Source organism: Haliotis asinina, chromosome 15, assembly GCF_037392515.1.
Source record: "Haliotis asinina isolate JCU_RB_2024 chromosome 15, JCU_Hal_asi_v2, whole genome shotgun sequence".
Lineage (NCBI taxonomy): Eukaryota > Metazoa > Mollusca > Gastropoda > Lepetellida > Haliotidae > Haliotis > Haliotis asinina.
Window position 1 is genome coordinate 7,087,825 of NC_090294.1, and position 13,275 is coordinate 7,101,099.

Below are 13,275 nucleotides of genomic sequence, written 5' to 3' on the forward strand. Positions count from 1 at the left end.
CAAATTAGACTGTTGTAAGACACACGACATAGAGCAGGATTATTTACCAGCTGCAGACGAATGGAATATCATTCTTTTATGTGGATATTGATAGATACATTCCAGAATGAGGTAATAGCCTGACATTGTTGCTATAACTTTAGTCTCTTCTAAACTTAATATCTGCATTTTGTTTTAATTCATTCGTTGTAGCATTCAGCAGAATCTGTAGTACAGAAAACATGCACTAGGTCGTGAATAGCGGGTGTGTGAAATATGATTCATGTTGGCAATCTATACAAAGTTTAGATATTACAGTCACGTTATAAATTCACTATAAGTATAAGCAGATTGTGTGTGTTTTTTTTCACAAACTTTCAAAATACATACAAATGTATCAAGAAACTAATTATGGTTGTGAGGCAAACTATTAATACGTACACTGACTTCGTTATTTTTCAGTCCTAACCATTTTTTGCCACTGGCAGATGATTAACATCAAAGTGTTTCATTTGTTTTCATAATAATGACTTCATCTTTGTTGGTCAGTCTATACTTAAACTATCAATTGCGCATATGGGTGGCGCAGCAGAGATTGCGAACCAGTCACGAATTCTGGGATATCATCTGGGAGAAAAACAATAACAAAAGAAACAACCAGTCCGTGGAAATTGCTCCGCATCAGTGCCCCTTTAATGTGTGTTTGCACTACACATTTGTCTTTAGCCTTACAAATAATACCACTGTCTTGAACAGAAAATATCCTTATTTTTAGTGGCTAAAACTGATATTGACTGTGGGGTTGTTCTCTTCCATCAGTTTCTTGTCAGCTGCAGGGGAGAGATCACTCAAGCGCATGTCATTCATTTTTTATGGAATATATAAACATTCATCGCAATGCTTCCATGTGGACTGCATGAGATTTGCCTGCGGGTCAACTGCACCGGCTTCCAGAATTTATATGTTAGAATATTGAAGTTGGGTTTTCAACATTGCTGAAACCAGATGTTTAATTTAATGTTAGGTTAGGTTAAAAAGACAGATAGTTGTTAGATTCATATTTTAGCTCAGACAAACACTCTTCAGTTACACATTAGAAATAATAGTTATCACGTTTAGTTCCTCAGTTTTACATTATAGACAATAAGTGTTATCACATTTAGTTCACTAGATTAATTTAGGCATTCCACAAAATATGTCAGAACATCAGTCTTGCTTGACAATTTACTAGTGGGAATGAATGAGATGTACCTCTGTCTTTCCCAGCTGGAATTACAGATACATTTGGATTGATAGTGAAGTGATACCATTAGAACTGTTTGTGTGTGTAGGATTATATTAACAAGATGAGTGAAGAGGAGTTTGCCAAGCACGTGAAGGCCCTGGCAGCAAAACGATTGGAGAAACCCAAGAAGCTATCTGTGCTGAATGGCAAGTTCTGGGGAGAGATCATCTCCGAGCAGTACCACTTTGACAGAGGTGAGTGTTAGTGTCATGGGGGGTGTTGTTACACATGAGTGAGGTCAGATTATGAGTGAGGGCTGATTATGCTGAGTGAGTGAGTGAGTGAGTGAGTGAGTGAGTGAGTGAGTGAGTGAGTGAGTGAGTGAGTGAGTGAGTGAGTGAGTGAGTGAGTATGGTTTTATGCCACTTTAAGCCATTTCCTGCAATATCAAGGTGGGGAACTCAAGAAATGGGCTTCACACATTGTACCCATGTAGGGTATGAAACCTGTGTCTTCAGCTTGATGAGCAAACGCTTACCATTAGGCTACCTCAGCACCACTGATACAGCTGATGGCCAGTTTGATTGATAATGGGTGGAATTTCACTGGGGCTGCCTAACAAGATATGGCCGGAATGTTTCAAAACACTCTCACTTGCTCACTCCCTCTCCCATTCTCTTCCTGTGTGTATACAAGTGTGCAGAGTTGCTTCCCTTGAGCATGCCCAGAATCATATGATTGTTCCAGAATTGATCTGGCCCAGATTTCTTGACACAAACTGAACTTTTTAATCATATTTTAAACTGAGTTGTAAGAGACAACTAACAGGATCGAGTGGTCAGACTCACTGACTTAGGCTCACTGACATAGTATCCCAATTTGGTAGATCAGTGCTTATGCTTTTGATCACTGGATTGGTCCAAGTTGATTATTTGCAGAATGCTGCCATATTGCTGAAATGTTGCTGAATGATGTGTAAAACTAAACTCACTGACTTATTACTTGACACTAGTCATAAGAACTCACCAACTCTTTGTGAATCACTTCATCTGTAATGCTCCCACTGTTGAACTGGTAATGTTAAGTTGACGAGTAAAGCCTGTATTTTTGTTCTTAGATAATGTGGAAGTAGCATATTTGAAGACTCTCACCAAGGATGATCTATACACATTTTACAAGGTGAGTAGCATATTTCTTCATGGTTGAGAATACCCTATTTGTTAGTGAGTATATTGGTGACAGTGGCAATAAGTGGAATTGATTGTGATACCCTGAAACAGCTAAACTTTAGAACTCAGTTTTGCTGTAAATATGCATCAGAGATTCAGCTGGGACATAGTAGTGAGAGAGTGAGGATATGACATTGTTTCCTAGCCTAGGAATGTAGAAGGGATTTGGCCTTAAGTGAGTCATCAATAGTGAAATTCCCATAGACCTGCATGTTAATCAACACATGCAAGAATAATTTTCATGAATTTAGTTTTGGTCGAATTGCTTTCAGTACTTATCTACAAGCTGTGAAATCACCTCAGCTACATTCACATAATTTCCGTTCAATTTTATGATGACTATTAAGAAAAACTACATTTATTTAAAAGACATATATTAGAGATGCCAATCAGATTTAACATGGCCCTCTGTGAGATAGATTAAAATCAAGGTGTACAAATGGTGCTTAATGAGGTGCCATTTGATAACTACGGAGAGATGAAAGTAAATTATGTACACATAGCTGAAGGTGATTTCCGAGATATTTGCGAAATATCAAACGACTTCTACTCAATTTATTAAAATTATCCTTGCAACAGTAATCAACATCTAAGTCTATGGGTATTTCACTGGTGATGTCTGACTTATGGGTAACTAGTGGATATGTTATAAAACATAACGAATACCCAAGAATGGTGTGTATGCATGTTGCACTCAGTAGGGCTGTGTATTGGGAAATATATTGCATTACAATACATTGCCATTCTGGTTCCTGTATTGTGATATGTATTGAGATATATTGGGAGCTAAAGTGTTTGTACATAAAACAATATTCTTAGAAATGATGTTATGATTCTGATTTGAGCAATCTCAAAATTTTGCATCTGACCACACTCTAACAAATTCATTGTTTGTTCGTCCCACTTGCAGTCCTACATCGCTGCTGATGCTCCAAAGCGACATAAGCTGAGTGTGCACATCATCTCGAGTAACCCTGGTGATCAGATGAATGGTGATCTGGGGAGCGACTCGCAGGCCAATGACCGGATAGATAGAGGGGAGGATGAGGTCATCATCACAGGGCCAACAGTAAGTTGCCAACTGGTACTACTGTCCATTCAAATGAGAACCATGAATGATTAAATAACTTGAAATAGGGATAAGTGCTGGCTTTTTCCTGACTGCTCGATGTCATCCCACCTGTCTGTGTTCAGTTGCACCTGAAGTGCGTACTGGCACTGTTCCACCAGTTGTTTAGCACTCCTTGGTGTGGAGAATGAAAATAGCACAATATTACATGATGGTTGGTTAAGACTGTTTCTGTAATCGATCATAAAAAAATCAGATTTCATATCCTATTGGGTACAGAGGTTTCAGGACCATGTGTCTTATTTATGTTTTGTGCACTTATCCCTATTTAAAGTCATTAATCATTCATCATACCCCTTTGAACGCACACAAACTGTACAAGATTGCTGTTTAAGGTGTCTTAGCAGCCTTCAAGGATCCTTTGGTCCCAGGTGCCAGGAGGACCTTCCATGGATCTTTTGGTCTTTGGTGCTTGTGGATCCACACTTCTTAGTTACCACAGGAGCCTTGCACGATCCTGACATGCCACAGGATCATTCAATGATCCTTCTGTCTTAGGTTCCATAAGGAACCGCCACAAATGTTCTGGTGTAAGGTTCTACATGGCCCCAGAGCCTTGACTAATGTGCCACAGATGTTCTGGTGTAAGGTTCTACATGGCCTGAGAGCCTTGACTAATGTGGCACAGGTGTCTTGCAGAATCCATTGATCCAATATCGGTCTCCTACCCACAGTTATTGGTGTTCGATGGCAACTCACTTATGTTTTGCTGTCAAGTGATAATTGCATACCTTGTATTTATTTGGGATATTTATTTTTTAGTAAACACATGATTATTTCAATTCATAATGCTTGTCTTTCTGTTTATAACACTATTTAGTGAATCCTCAATATGTGGCCAAATGACTTTACCGTCTTTGTTTCAGGCAACAGTTGTGAAGAATGTATGGGACTTCAAGAGGAACCTCGCCCTGTATCCCCTGGCAAGACCATACATGGACTGTTCCAAGGCCAGATCTAAACTCTGAAGTCTTTCCAGCATGGACTCTTTCTATGTTGAGCTCACAACTCAGAAATGTCAATGAAAAACTGCTGCTCTTTTGATTACAAGTGATCTCTAATAGGTCAGAATATAAGTCAGAGGTGAAGATCTATAAGTAGACTGGAATATTTTTTGTCAGGTAGGGGAGGCTTTGTTTTGGGGATGGATATTTAATTGGGCGCTGAAGAAATGAAGGGGATAAGGTATTAAGTGACCTTGGGACTCTATACATCCCATCCTGTCATCTCCCCTTAGTGTGAATATGTGATGTTGTGTTGGGATGGGGGTTTGGGTTAAGACTTTCATTGGGGACTTGATGCATCTCTTAGATGATTTAGGAATTAGGTTATAGCATTTACCTATGTAGGAAAGTGTTTCCTGTTGCCTTGCAGATTTCACAAAATGGTGTTTGGAACCAGTTGTTGATCATTTATCAACTCCACCACATTTGTGAAACCCTTCATAACGACTTGTTTAGTGAGTTGCTGACATGGCCGATGACATGGTGTATGATTTGTGTGCCAGGTTTGAGATCCACTCATGGTGGCAGTGAGGCATCAGTGCAGCTTGTTCAGGATCTTCAATTAAAAGAAATGTGTTTTTGTAGAGTCACATACCCGTGAAGGTCCCGGGGGTAGACTAGGCCTTTAGCAACCCATGCTTGCTGTAAAAAGCGACTATGCTTGTCGTAAAAGGCGACTAATGGGATTGGGTGGTCAGGCTCGGTGATTTGGTTCCCAATTGCGCAGATCGATGCTCACGCTGTTGATCACTGGATTGTCTGGTCCAGACTCGAATATTTACAGACCACCCGCCATATAGCTGTAATATTGCTGAGTGCAGTGTAACACTAAACTCACTTACTCACTGTGCAGTCACATGAAAGGCATCTTTGAATATGTAAGACACCTATATGTGCTCGTAATTATAGTCAAAGAAAGTCAAGGGAAGCTATCCTTGTTCTAAACTGAATAATTAAAGTTAACATATTGTGATGTGCCAATCACCCCAGCATCCCTGGATTGTGTGTGGTTTAATCGCCAAGGATACATCCAGATTCAAGGTTCAACTGGAGGCTGCTATTCAGCTAAATCCTGAATGTCATGCTGTGTACCCTTTCTACTGACCTTGAGTATAAGTATCTTGGTGCCTCTAGTGTGTTGATGTGGATATGTAGGCCGTGGTGATGCCAAGGTTGTGACTTCTACACATGCTGCTTAGTTGCTTGGAACAGATGCTCAAACTAGTAGACTACCCTCAGGTACAGCACTGTCATAATGTCTTCACCAAGTGGTCCATCCTCACGAGGCAGGGGCATATTCCCCTGGTGATTACTACCTTAGTTAATGACTCTATGTAAACTGTGACACCTACAGACTCTAGGTTTACTTGAGTTCTTTTTAAGTGAGAGGATTTGTTGTTGATTGCTTGACACAGTTAATATGGTTATTATCATGTCATCTTTGTTAGAACAAGTCCAAATTCCAGTACAGATAGACTTTGATCATTATTTAATCATGACTTTTCCTGAAAATGATCCTACCTGTTGGAAATGTTGGACTTACCTATTCCATATGAGAATGATATATTCTGATTGTTGAGAGATGTCACTGTTGGATTGCATTCTGATGTCACTATCTCATTGTATATGGATGTCACTGTCAGAATGTACTGTGATGTAGTACTCTGATTGCTGAGGGATGTCACTGTCTGACTCTACTGATGTCACTGTCTGATTGTTGAGGGGTGTCACTGTCTGACTATATGGCTGTCACTGTCTGAGTGATTGTACTGTGATGTCATACTCTGATTGTTGAGGGATGTCATTGTCTTATTTTATGTTAATGTCACTGTCTGATTTCATGTGATCCCACTGTCTGATGTGATGCCACTATATGATGTGACTGGCAGTTTTTATGGTGATGTCATGTTTCGTTGATATGTCATGTCAATGTTTAGTGATGTTATTATGTGACTATATAGAGATGTCATTTTCTAATTGCATGACGATGTTAACATCTGACTGTATTGTGACATCATCACCTGTTTTAGTGACTGGAAGTGGTGACATCATTATGTAGCTGTTCAGTAGCATCAGTGTGTCAGTGTATGATGATCATCTTCAACTGAATGTATGGCCATTATTAGTGTATTTCTGTCAATCCATTATGCATTAATGATGTACTAAAACAATTGATACATATCATTTAACAAAACATACATAGTTCAAAAACTAACTCAGGTTCAAGTATTTGGGACAAGGATCCTGGAAAACTTCAAAATCATGTCAAACTTATTGTTAATTAGATGTCAGTTCTCCAAAATAGCCTCATATTGTACCTCAGCCACCTTTCGTGCAACACATGCCTGTCAGTTATAAGGGATAGAACTGTATGTAATGTTTTTTATAATACATCCTGCTATTACCAGGAATAGGACTGTCTGAACATGAACTTCTGTAAACATGAACACCTTTATGTGTTTCCTACATCTGTTTCCTGAATAGTCCTGAGGGTAACAGAAACGGTATTCATTACTTACAGTCTAAGTAAACTTAGCCTGAGTACTTTTTGTTACACTCTTCTAGTGAGTCTAACATAAGCTTATGGGAGGTCATGTCTTGTAACCTTTGAGATTGGCCAATCAGAACTCAGGTTACCAAATCATGAAAGTGGACATTTGCACATACCTTTTGAACTTTTTATCTTGAAAAGGTTCTTACTCGAACGATTTTGAATGCTATTTAGCGTACGATCGATTCTGGGTTATGTACATGGTGCATGTTACAACCATGACAATGGTGAGTAAATAGTCGCTAAAAATACAGTTGTTGACAGTATTCAAGGATGTCATCTTGCAGAAATATCAGTGACTGATAACCATGTCAACAGAAACCCCACAGCGTATATACTGCAAGTCAAATAACTCTGTTATATGCAGATTTTGGTTTGTAGAGAGATCTGTGTCAGTGACCTGAATATTTTGTAAGTCCATTCGATCCCTAAGTAGTAGCCGTTGTCTGATTGGTTAAATCTATTTAACTGTCTCGCTATTGATTAGACGGTCATAGGTCGCTCAAAGGTTACCTGACGCGACCTTCTGCTAGGGTTTGTTCGACTCAGTGGTGGAATGTAATGAAATACACTGAGACTAAGTTTACTTAGATTGCCATTACTTACGAATTGTAAATATGAACAGATTTGATAAATGTTTGCTGTTAGATGTGACTGTTATCAGACCCTGTTGACGTTGAGGTCACTGGCTGCAGTTTCAGTTGCACTTTTCCGGACCCTGTCTCAGTTATGCACCACAATGATACAGCCTCAAAAATTGCAAAAGCAGCATTAACCACCAATCACTCCCTCTTTTAATCATGTAAGTATATTTTTATGGCATTTAGAATACAGGATGACATTTAATTTTAGTTCTGTCATTTGGAGAGAGATTGTCCGAAGACTGATGACTATGTGTGATGAGCACATTCATATATACTGGGAGACTCAGCCATCAGGAAGGAATGATTGGGCTTTGTGTGGGTTGTAAATCACAGGGCAGAGTTACTTCCCTTTGGTCCACCAGTAATGGAACTTCATGGTTTGGAATTATTCTCTCACTGTTAAGATTTCTTTCTTTGGACAGTTTCACGTGGTAAATGTCCAAGACCTGCATCTCCTCAGGTTGACATTCAGTGATGCATCTGAGTGAAAGTTGTTTCACACCGCTTTTATCCATATTTCTGCAATATCACAGCAGGGAACAACAGAAATGGGATTCACATATTGTACCCATGTGGGGAATCGAACCCATGTCTTTGGTGTGATGAGCAGACGCTTTAGCCATTAGGCTACCCTGTTGCCGCCTGATGCAGCTGAAATACGGCTGCATGTGGTTTAGCCAAACACACACACTCACTAGGTCATCAGTAATTGTATCAGCTGGCCACCTCTACCCTTGAGTATTGTGTTGAACATTGCCTACCTTGTGAGAATAATGCCTAAATATGTTCAAGAATGCTACTGGTCTTTGATCATGGTGAGATTCACGGAATATTCCAGCTGGACAGTCAGGGAGATGTATATTTAGTACTCCATTATTTTCTTGAAACTTAGCATGTGACTTGGTAATGTTTTTCTGGTAAAGGGAGGCCACTCTCCGCAATAGTGTACCACTAACAAGTTGCCTATGACTTAAATCATCAATAAACTAGGGTTCCTTTTTAAATTATGAGGCTGTGACTACCTTTTTATCCAGATTACTTTACACTTTAGTATACTTGTATACATGCCGTTTCTTCATATCTGAGATTGACCAATGTGTTTTATTGTTTATCACAGTCAAGTACAGTGGCTGTGTGTGTGGTATGGAGTCAAATGAGCCCTAATTCTTGCATAATGTTTATGTAAACCTTTCTGTTGTCTGCAGCAATGTGGGTGGTAGCTGGATGCAAGGGTGCGACTTTTGTGAGATTCATGTACCATTTTCTGGATACTATAGGAGCACTCATTCATCCAAGTGCTCATTAGCCTGAACTCTTGGTACAAGAAGTCATTAGGCTGAGCTCTCACTTGCCAGACTTCCTGTAGGCTGAATCATGGTTCAAGATGTGGTTGTCCCAGCTCTCACTGATGAAAATGAAAATTAGCAATAGGGTTCGTGATGACAGTGACTAGGAACTGAGAAAACAATCTTACTAGAATAAAAAGGTAACACATTATTCTGAAATAACCTTTTAATTACAATGAACATTTATTTTGTGTAAACCAGTGGTGGCTATTTCCGCCATCTTCTCCATAAAATACTGATGCATGTTGTGAGACTTCAAGAGGATTTAATCCTGTGAGTGGAGTTAGTTCATATGCATATGTTTTTAAGCAAGTATTCTAGACGTAGAAAGATATGGGTCATTTTACTTTGATAATTTACTTTTCAAAAGGAAACGCTGACTAGTGCTATCAGTAATTTGGCCTACTTGGCCAAACATTTTGTTGTTTGCCTCACCTCGTTTGGGTTTTAGTGGTATCCCTTTATCAACCCTGAAACAAGCTCCGTGTTTAGATGTGATGATTTTTAATCAAATGCATTTAGTGATTTTCTGTGATACATGTATGAGACAATGATATCTGTTTGTCCTCCATTTAAATAGGCTGCAGTATTAGCCTAGCGAAACCATTTAAGATGTCATGGTAGATGTAGATGAATTCAGTTAATAATTTAAACCATTCACATCTGTCTACTGGTCATCTAGTCTCGACACGAGTGTTATGACTGTATGAATTTCTACATGCATTTCATCATGATTTCTGAACATGATTTTAACATGGTATGTGTTAATAAAGTGTATATACGACAAGTGTTGTATTTGTATTGAATTTTCTGATGTGTGTACAACCAACTTCAGTTTTATACAACCAATATAATTTGGGATAATTACTTTCAAAATTTCAAAGTGAATATTAAAGGCTAAGAATATATAAATTCACTGCACACATGTGGCTAAATAGTACTCAGAATATGAATTGATACCTGAACATTAGTGATGAGAAAAGGATACACCGTGCTATACCCGTGGCACAAGTCTTTCACAGACTTTTCAGCATGACAAATATGTGAATTTTGGCTGACACTGCACAGTAATACTGTATTCACAACAGACGAGTGGTTGAATAGTTATTATCCCCGCAACGCGTTTAGCGTGGGATATTTAAATGCATCCCGTCCGTGCACATTTATCCTTTCCGGAGTAGAAATTTAAGACCATTCAATATTTCTTCACGAAATTTGGCTCATATATCTGATGTGACATGAAATTAACTGTGACTGAAATTGGAGGTAAGGCGGGGGATATTTCGTGTTACAATAACTATAAATATCACAATCAGAATACATTCATTCATATTCTCACACGGCTCAATGGGGACTAATTTTGTCAATAATTGTCAATGTGATACACCTGAAATTTAACCTTGATGTTTTCATTCATTCAACTTAGTGCAAACTACATGTATAAGGTACAGGTCTTCTCATAAACTACCTTAGTTAGAGAAATTAAGTGTTTCTTTATCTTGAGCATAAACAGTTATGATCCTTAAGCGATGATTTTTTTCACCATCCTGGGGTAAAAGTTATTGTTACATGATTGATAATCATAAATTTTATGGTTTGAGACAGTGTGTTAAAATGGTCGAAGAACCGGAAACGAGCTGTTTTTCCATATGCAGGAAGTCTGCAAGAAACGTGACATGTTCGAGAAATGTGGCCAGTAATGTTAACATAAATGCCCAGGCCAGACAACCACACGTCTAAAATTTCCACTCAAGATTTCTAAAAATAGATGAGAAAAATATTATTGTGGCCATGACATGGGTTTCCTCATTAACATGCTGATATGGTGAACATTTTTATCAGACCATAATTTTGTATGCTTTAAAATGTATGATAGTTTAGGAGGATAGAGAAAGTGATATATTTGCATACTGACCCCAGGCCAATCAGTGGCTGTTGAGATTTACTGGCCCTACTGGAGTTTTACTAGCCACGGGCTGTTTGGCACACTGATTACATCTGACCATGTGTTCTGGAAGGGTCGACACTGAAGACAGAGGCGTTATGATGTGGGGTGTGATATAGGCTGCATGAAGGACGCACATGATTGTGTTTGAGAGTTATGTGGATACTTTGAGGTAGGTTCCCAGGCCCTGAGGACAAGGAAAGGTCTTACCCAGGGTGCTGTTGCACAAAGCGATGTCGGCGCTAAGATGATCGTATACCTCCTTATACCTCAACCAGAGAGAAGAGGTGCTGTAGATTATCCCTACCTTAACCTGGACTTAATACAGTCGTAGAGGTAAGGTTACCTTGTACAACGGCACCCAGGACTTTCATCGGGGTTCAGTGGCCATTTATGAGACGACGGTGCCAGGGTTGCATCAACACACTAGATGAACACACTCGCCACTGACGCCCTGAATCTGTTTTGGCTGTGGCTGATGCCACGTCCGGTGTTTCCATGAACTATCACCATGCCTTGGAGCACTTCACTTTCCATATTGCAACTTTTCATTAACTGCAGTAAAAAATTAACACTTGATTGTGTTGGGTTGGTTGTGTATCACAACAACTTTCGCCTCTGAGAAAATTAAACGCATAACGTATTTTCGGACACTACTGACGTTACTTAAGACTCAGAATATATTGTATTTCTTTTGTGTCTATTCGTTTGATAGAATACGTTTTTCCATTGCATTAAACGACATTAGTGACTGTCTCTTCGTGGGACTGTAGATGTTAACGCTTGAACCACTTGGCTACCCGCCTGTATAAGACTATATATGCCTCTGTAATTATAGTCAACATGTGCCTCCATGTTATTCATTGACTGAACAAAAGAAATTCTACTATGCCCAGAGGCAGGGTATGGTGTAAAGCTGTTGTGTTGCGTCTGGGTCTAATTACAAAATCAATAACATACTCACAGGGAAAACTAGGAAGCGTATCAGCGAAGAATTATGTAATTCTCATACCATACATGTATATGAGTGTATGTATTGCTGTGTATAACCGCAAACCTGATGCAAATGAAGTTACGTGTCAACTGACAAATTTATGGTCTCTTATTAAGTGGACTTTGTGCATTCTGACACCCGGAAGTATGTTAAAAGTGCTGTATTTATGATGTAATATGACATAATGTTGATGATTGCATAATGTTCCATGTTAATCTATCCTGCTGGATGTGATGCTATACTGCAGTATTATCCGAATGAGAGGACAAACCTAAATATTCCAATGTCGGTATAAGTTACGACACCGACAGCTGTTCCAGCAGCTCGTGACGCGGCCATCATTGTCTGGTTCACGCCAGAGATCACGTGAGAGAAAACGAATTTTGAAATTATTTTCAGATTCAAAATATATGTTTCGTTTCTTTTGTTTGTTATAATCACGAAAAACCAAGCATTGGCTGGACCACACAACCCTTTTGTCAGAAACATAGACATCTTTCCGCACACCAGGTGGAATATGACGAAATACCATCATGTAAGTTACTGGGGTAGCCCAGGGGTTAAAGCGTTTACACGTCCACCGAAGATCGGGGTTCGATTCAGCACATGGATACAATGTTTAAAGCCCATTTCTGGTGTTGCCCGCCATGATATTGCTGGAAAATTGCTAAAAGGGGCGTAAAACTATAAACTAGGTAAATCCTATACCTGCTATTGACAGGTGTTGTTTATTTGTCAATGATTCCTTACATGATTTGCAAAATGGTTGATTTTTTTATGGTTACTCGTGTATGAAGTATAATGAAGGACAAAGAGGGATCATCAAATTATTATATACGTCCAGTGTAAAATGGACACAATTTCAAATTATAAATCTACGTTTAAGCTAAAGTTGTGAATTTGTGTGATTCTTATCAAAGTGTGAGTAGTACAGTATCGATACAAGGTATCAACGGAATGATGAGCACATCCAAACTCAGTGGTTGCACTCTCACGAGCACACGCAAAGACAATTTACTCGTTCACCCGGATAGACAAAGTAGAAATCAGATTATCGAATTACATGGAACATTATTATAGACAGAGACTTGGAAGAAATGTCTTCCCATATACCTTCTTGAAAGCTTCGCAGAGACCTTGGACCTTGCAACTTGGTTCACACTTAGAAATAGTGGTATGATACTGTTGAAGAAAGAACACCTCTGACTGAACCTCATACGTTTTGAGGT

At 39.0% G+C, this 13,275-nt stretch overlaps 1 protein-coding gene across 1 annotated transcript in view; it reads left to right on the forward strand.

The window, feature by feature from the left end:
- The window catches only part of LOC137265563 (insulin-degrading enzyme-like), a 42,772-nt gene extending 32,878 nt beyond the window's left edge, over positions 1 to 9,894 (forward strand). Inside the window, exons 26-29 of the mRNA XM_067800983.1 lie at positions 1,311 to 1,458; positions 2,322 to 2,383; positions 3,344 to 3,502; positions 4,429 to 9,894. Coding sequence (XP_067657084.1) covers positions 1,311 to 1,458; positions 2,322 to 2,383; positions 3,344 to 3,502; positions 4,429 to 4,530 — 471 coding nt within the window. The 3' untranslated portion in view covers positions 4,531 to 9,894. The remainder of the gene's footprint in view (positions 1 to 1,310; positions 1,459 to 2,321; positions 2,384 to 3,343; positions 3,503 to 4,428) is intronic.
- Positions 9,895 to 13,275: the final 3,381 nt, after the last annotated feature.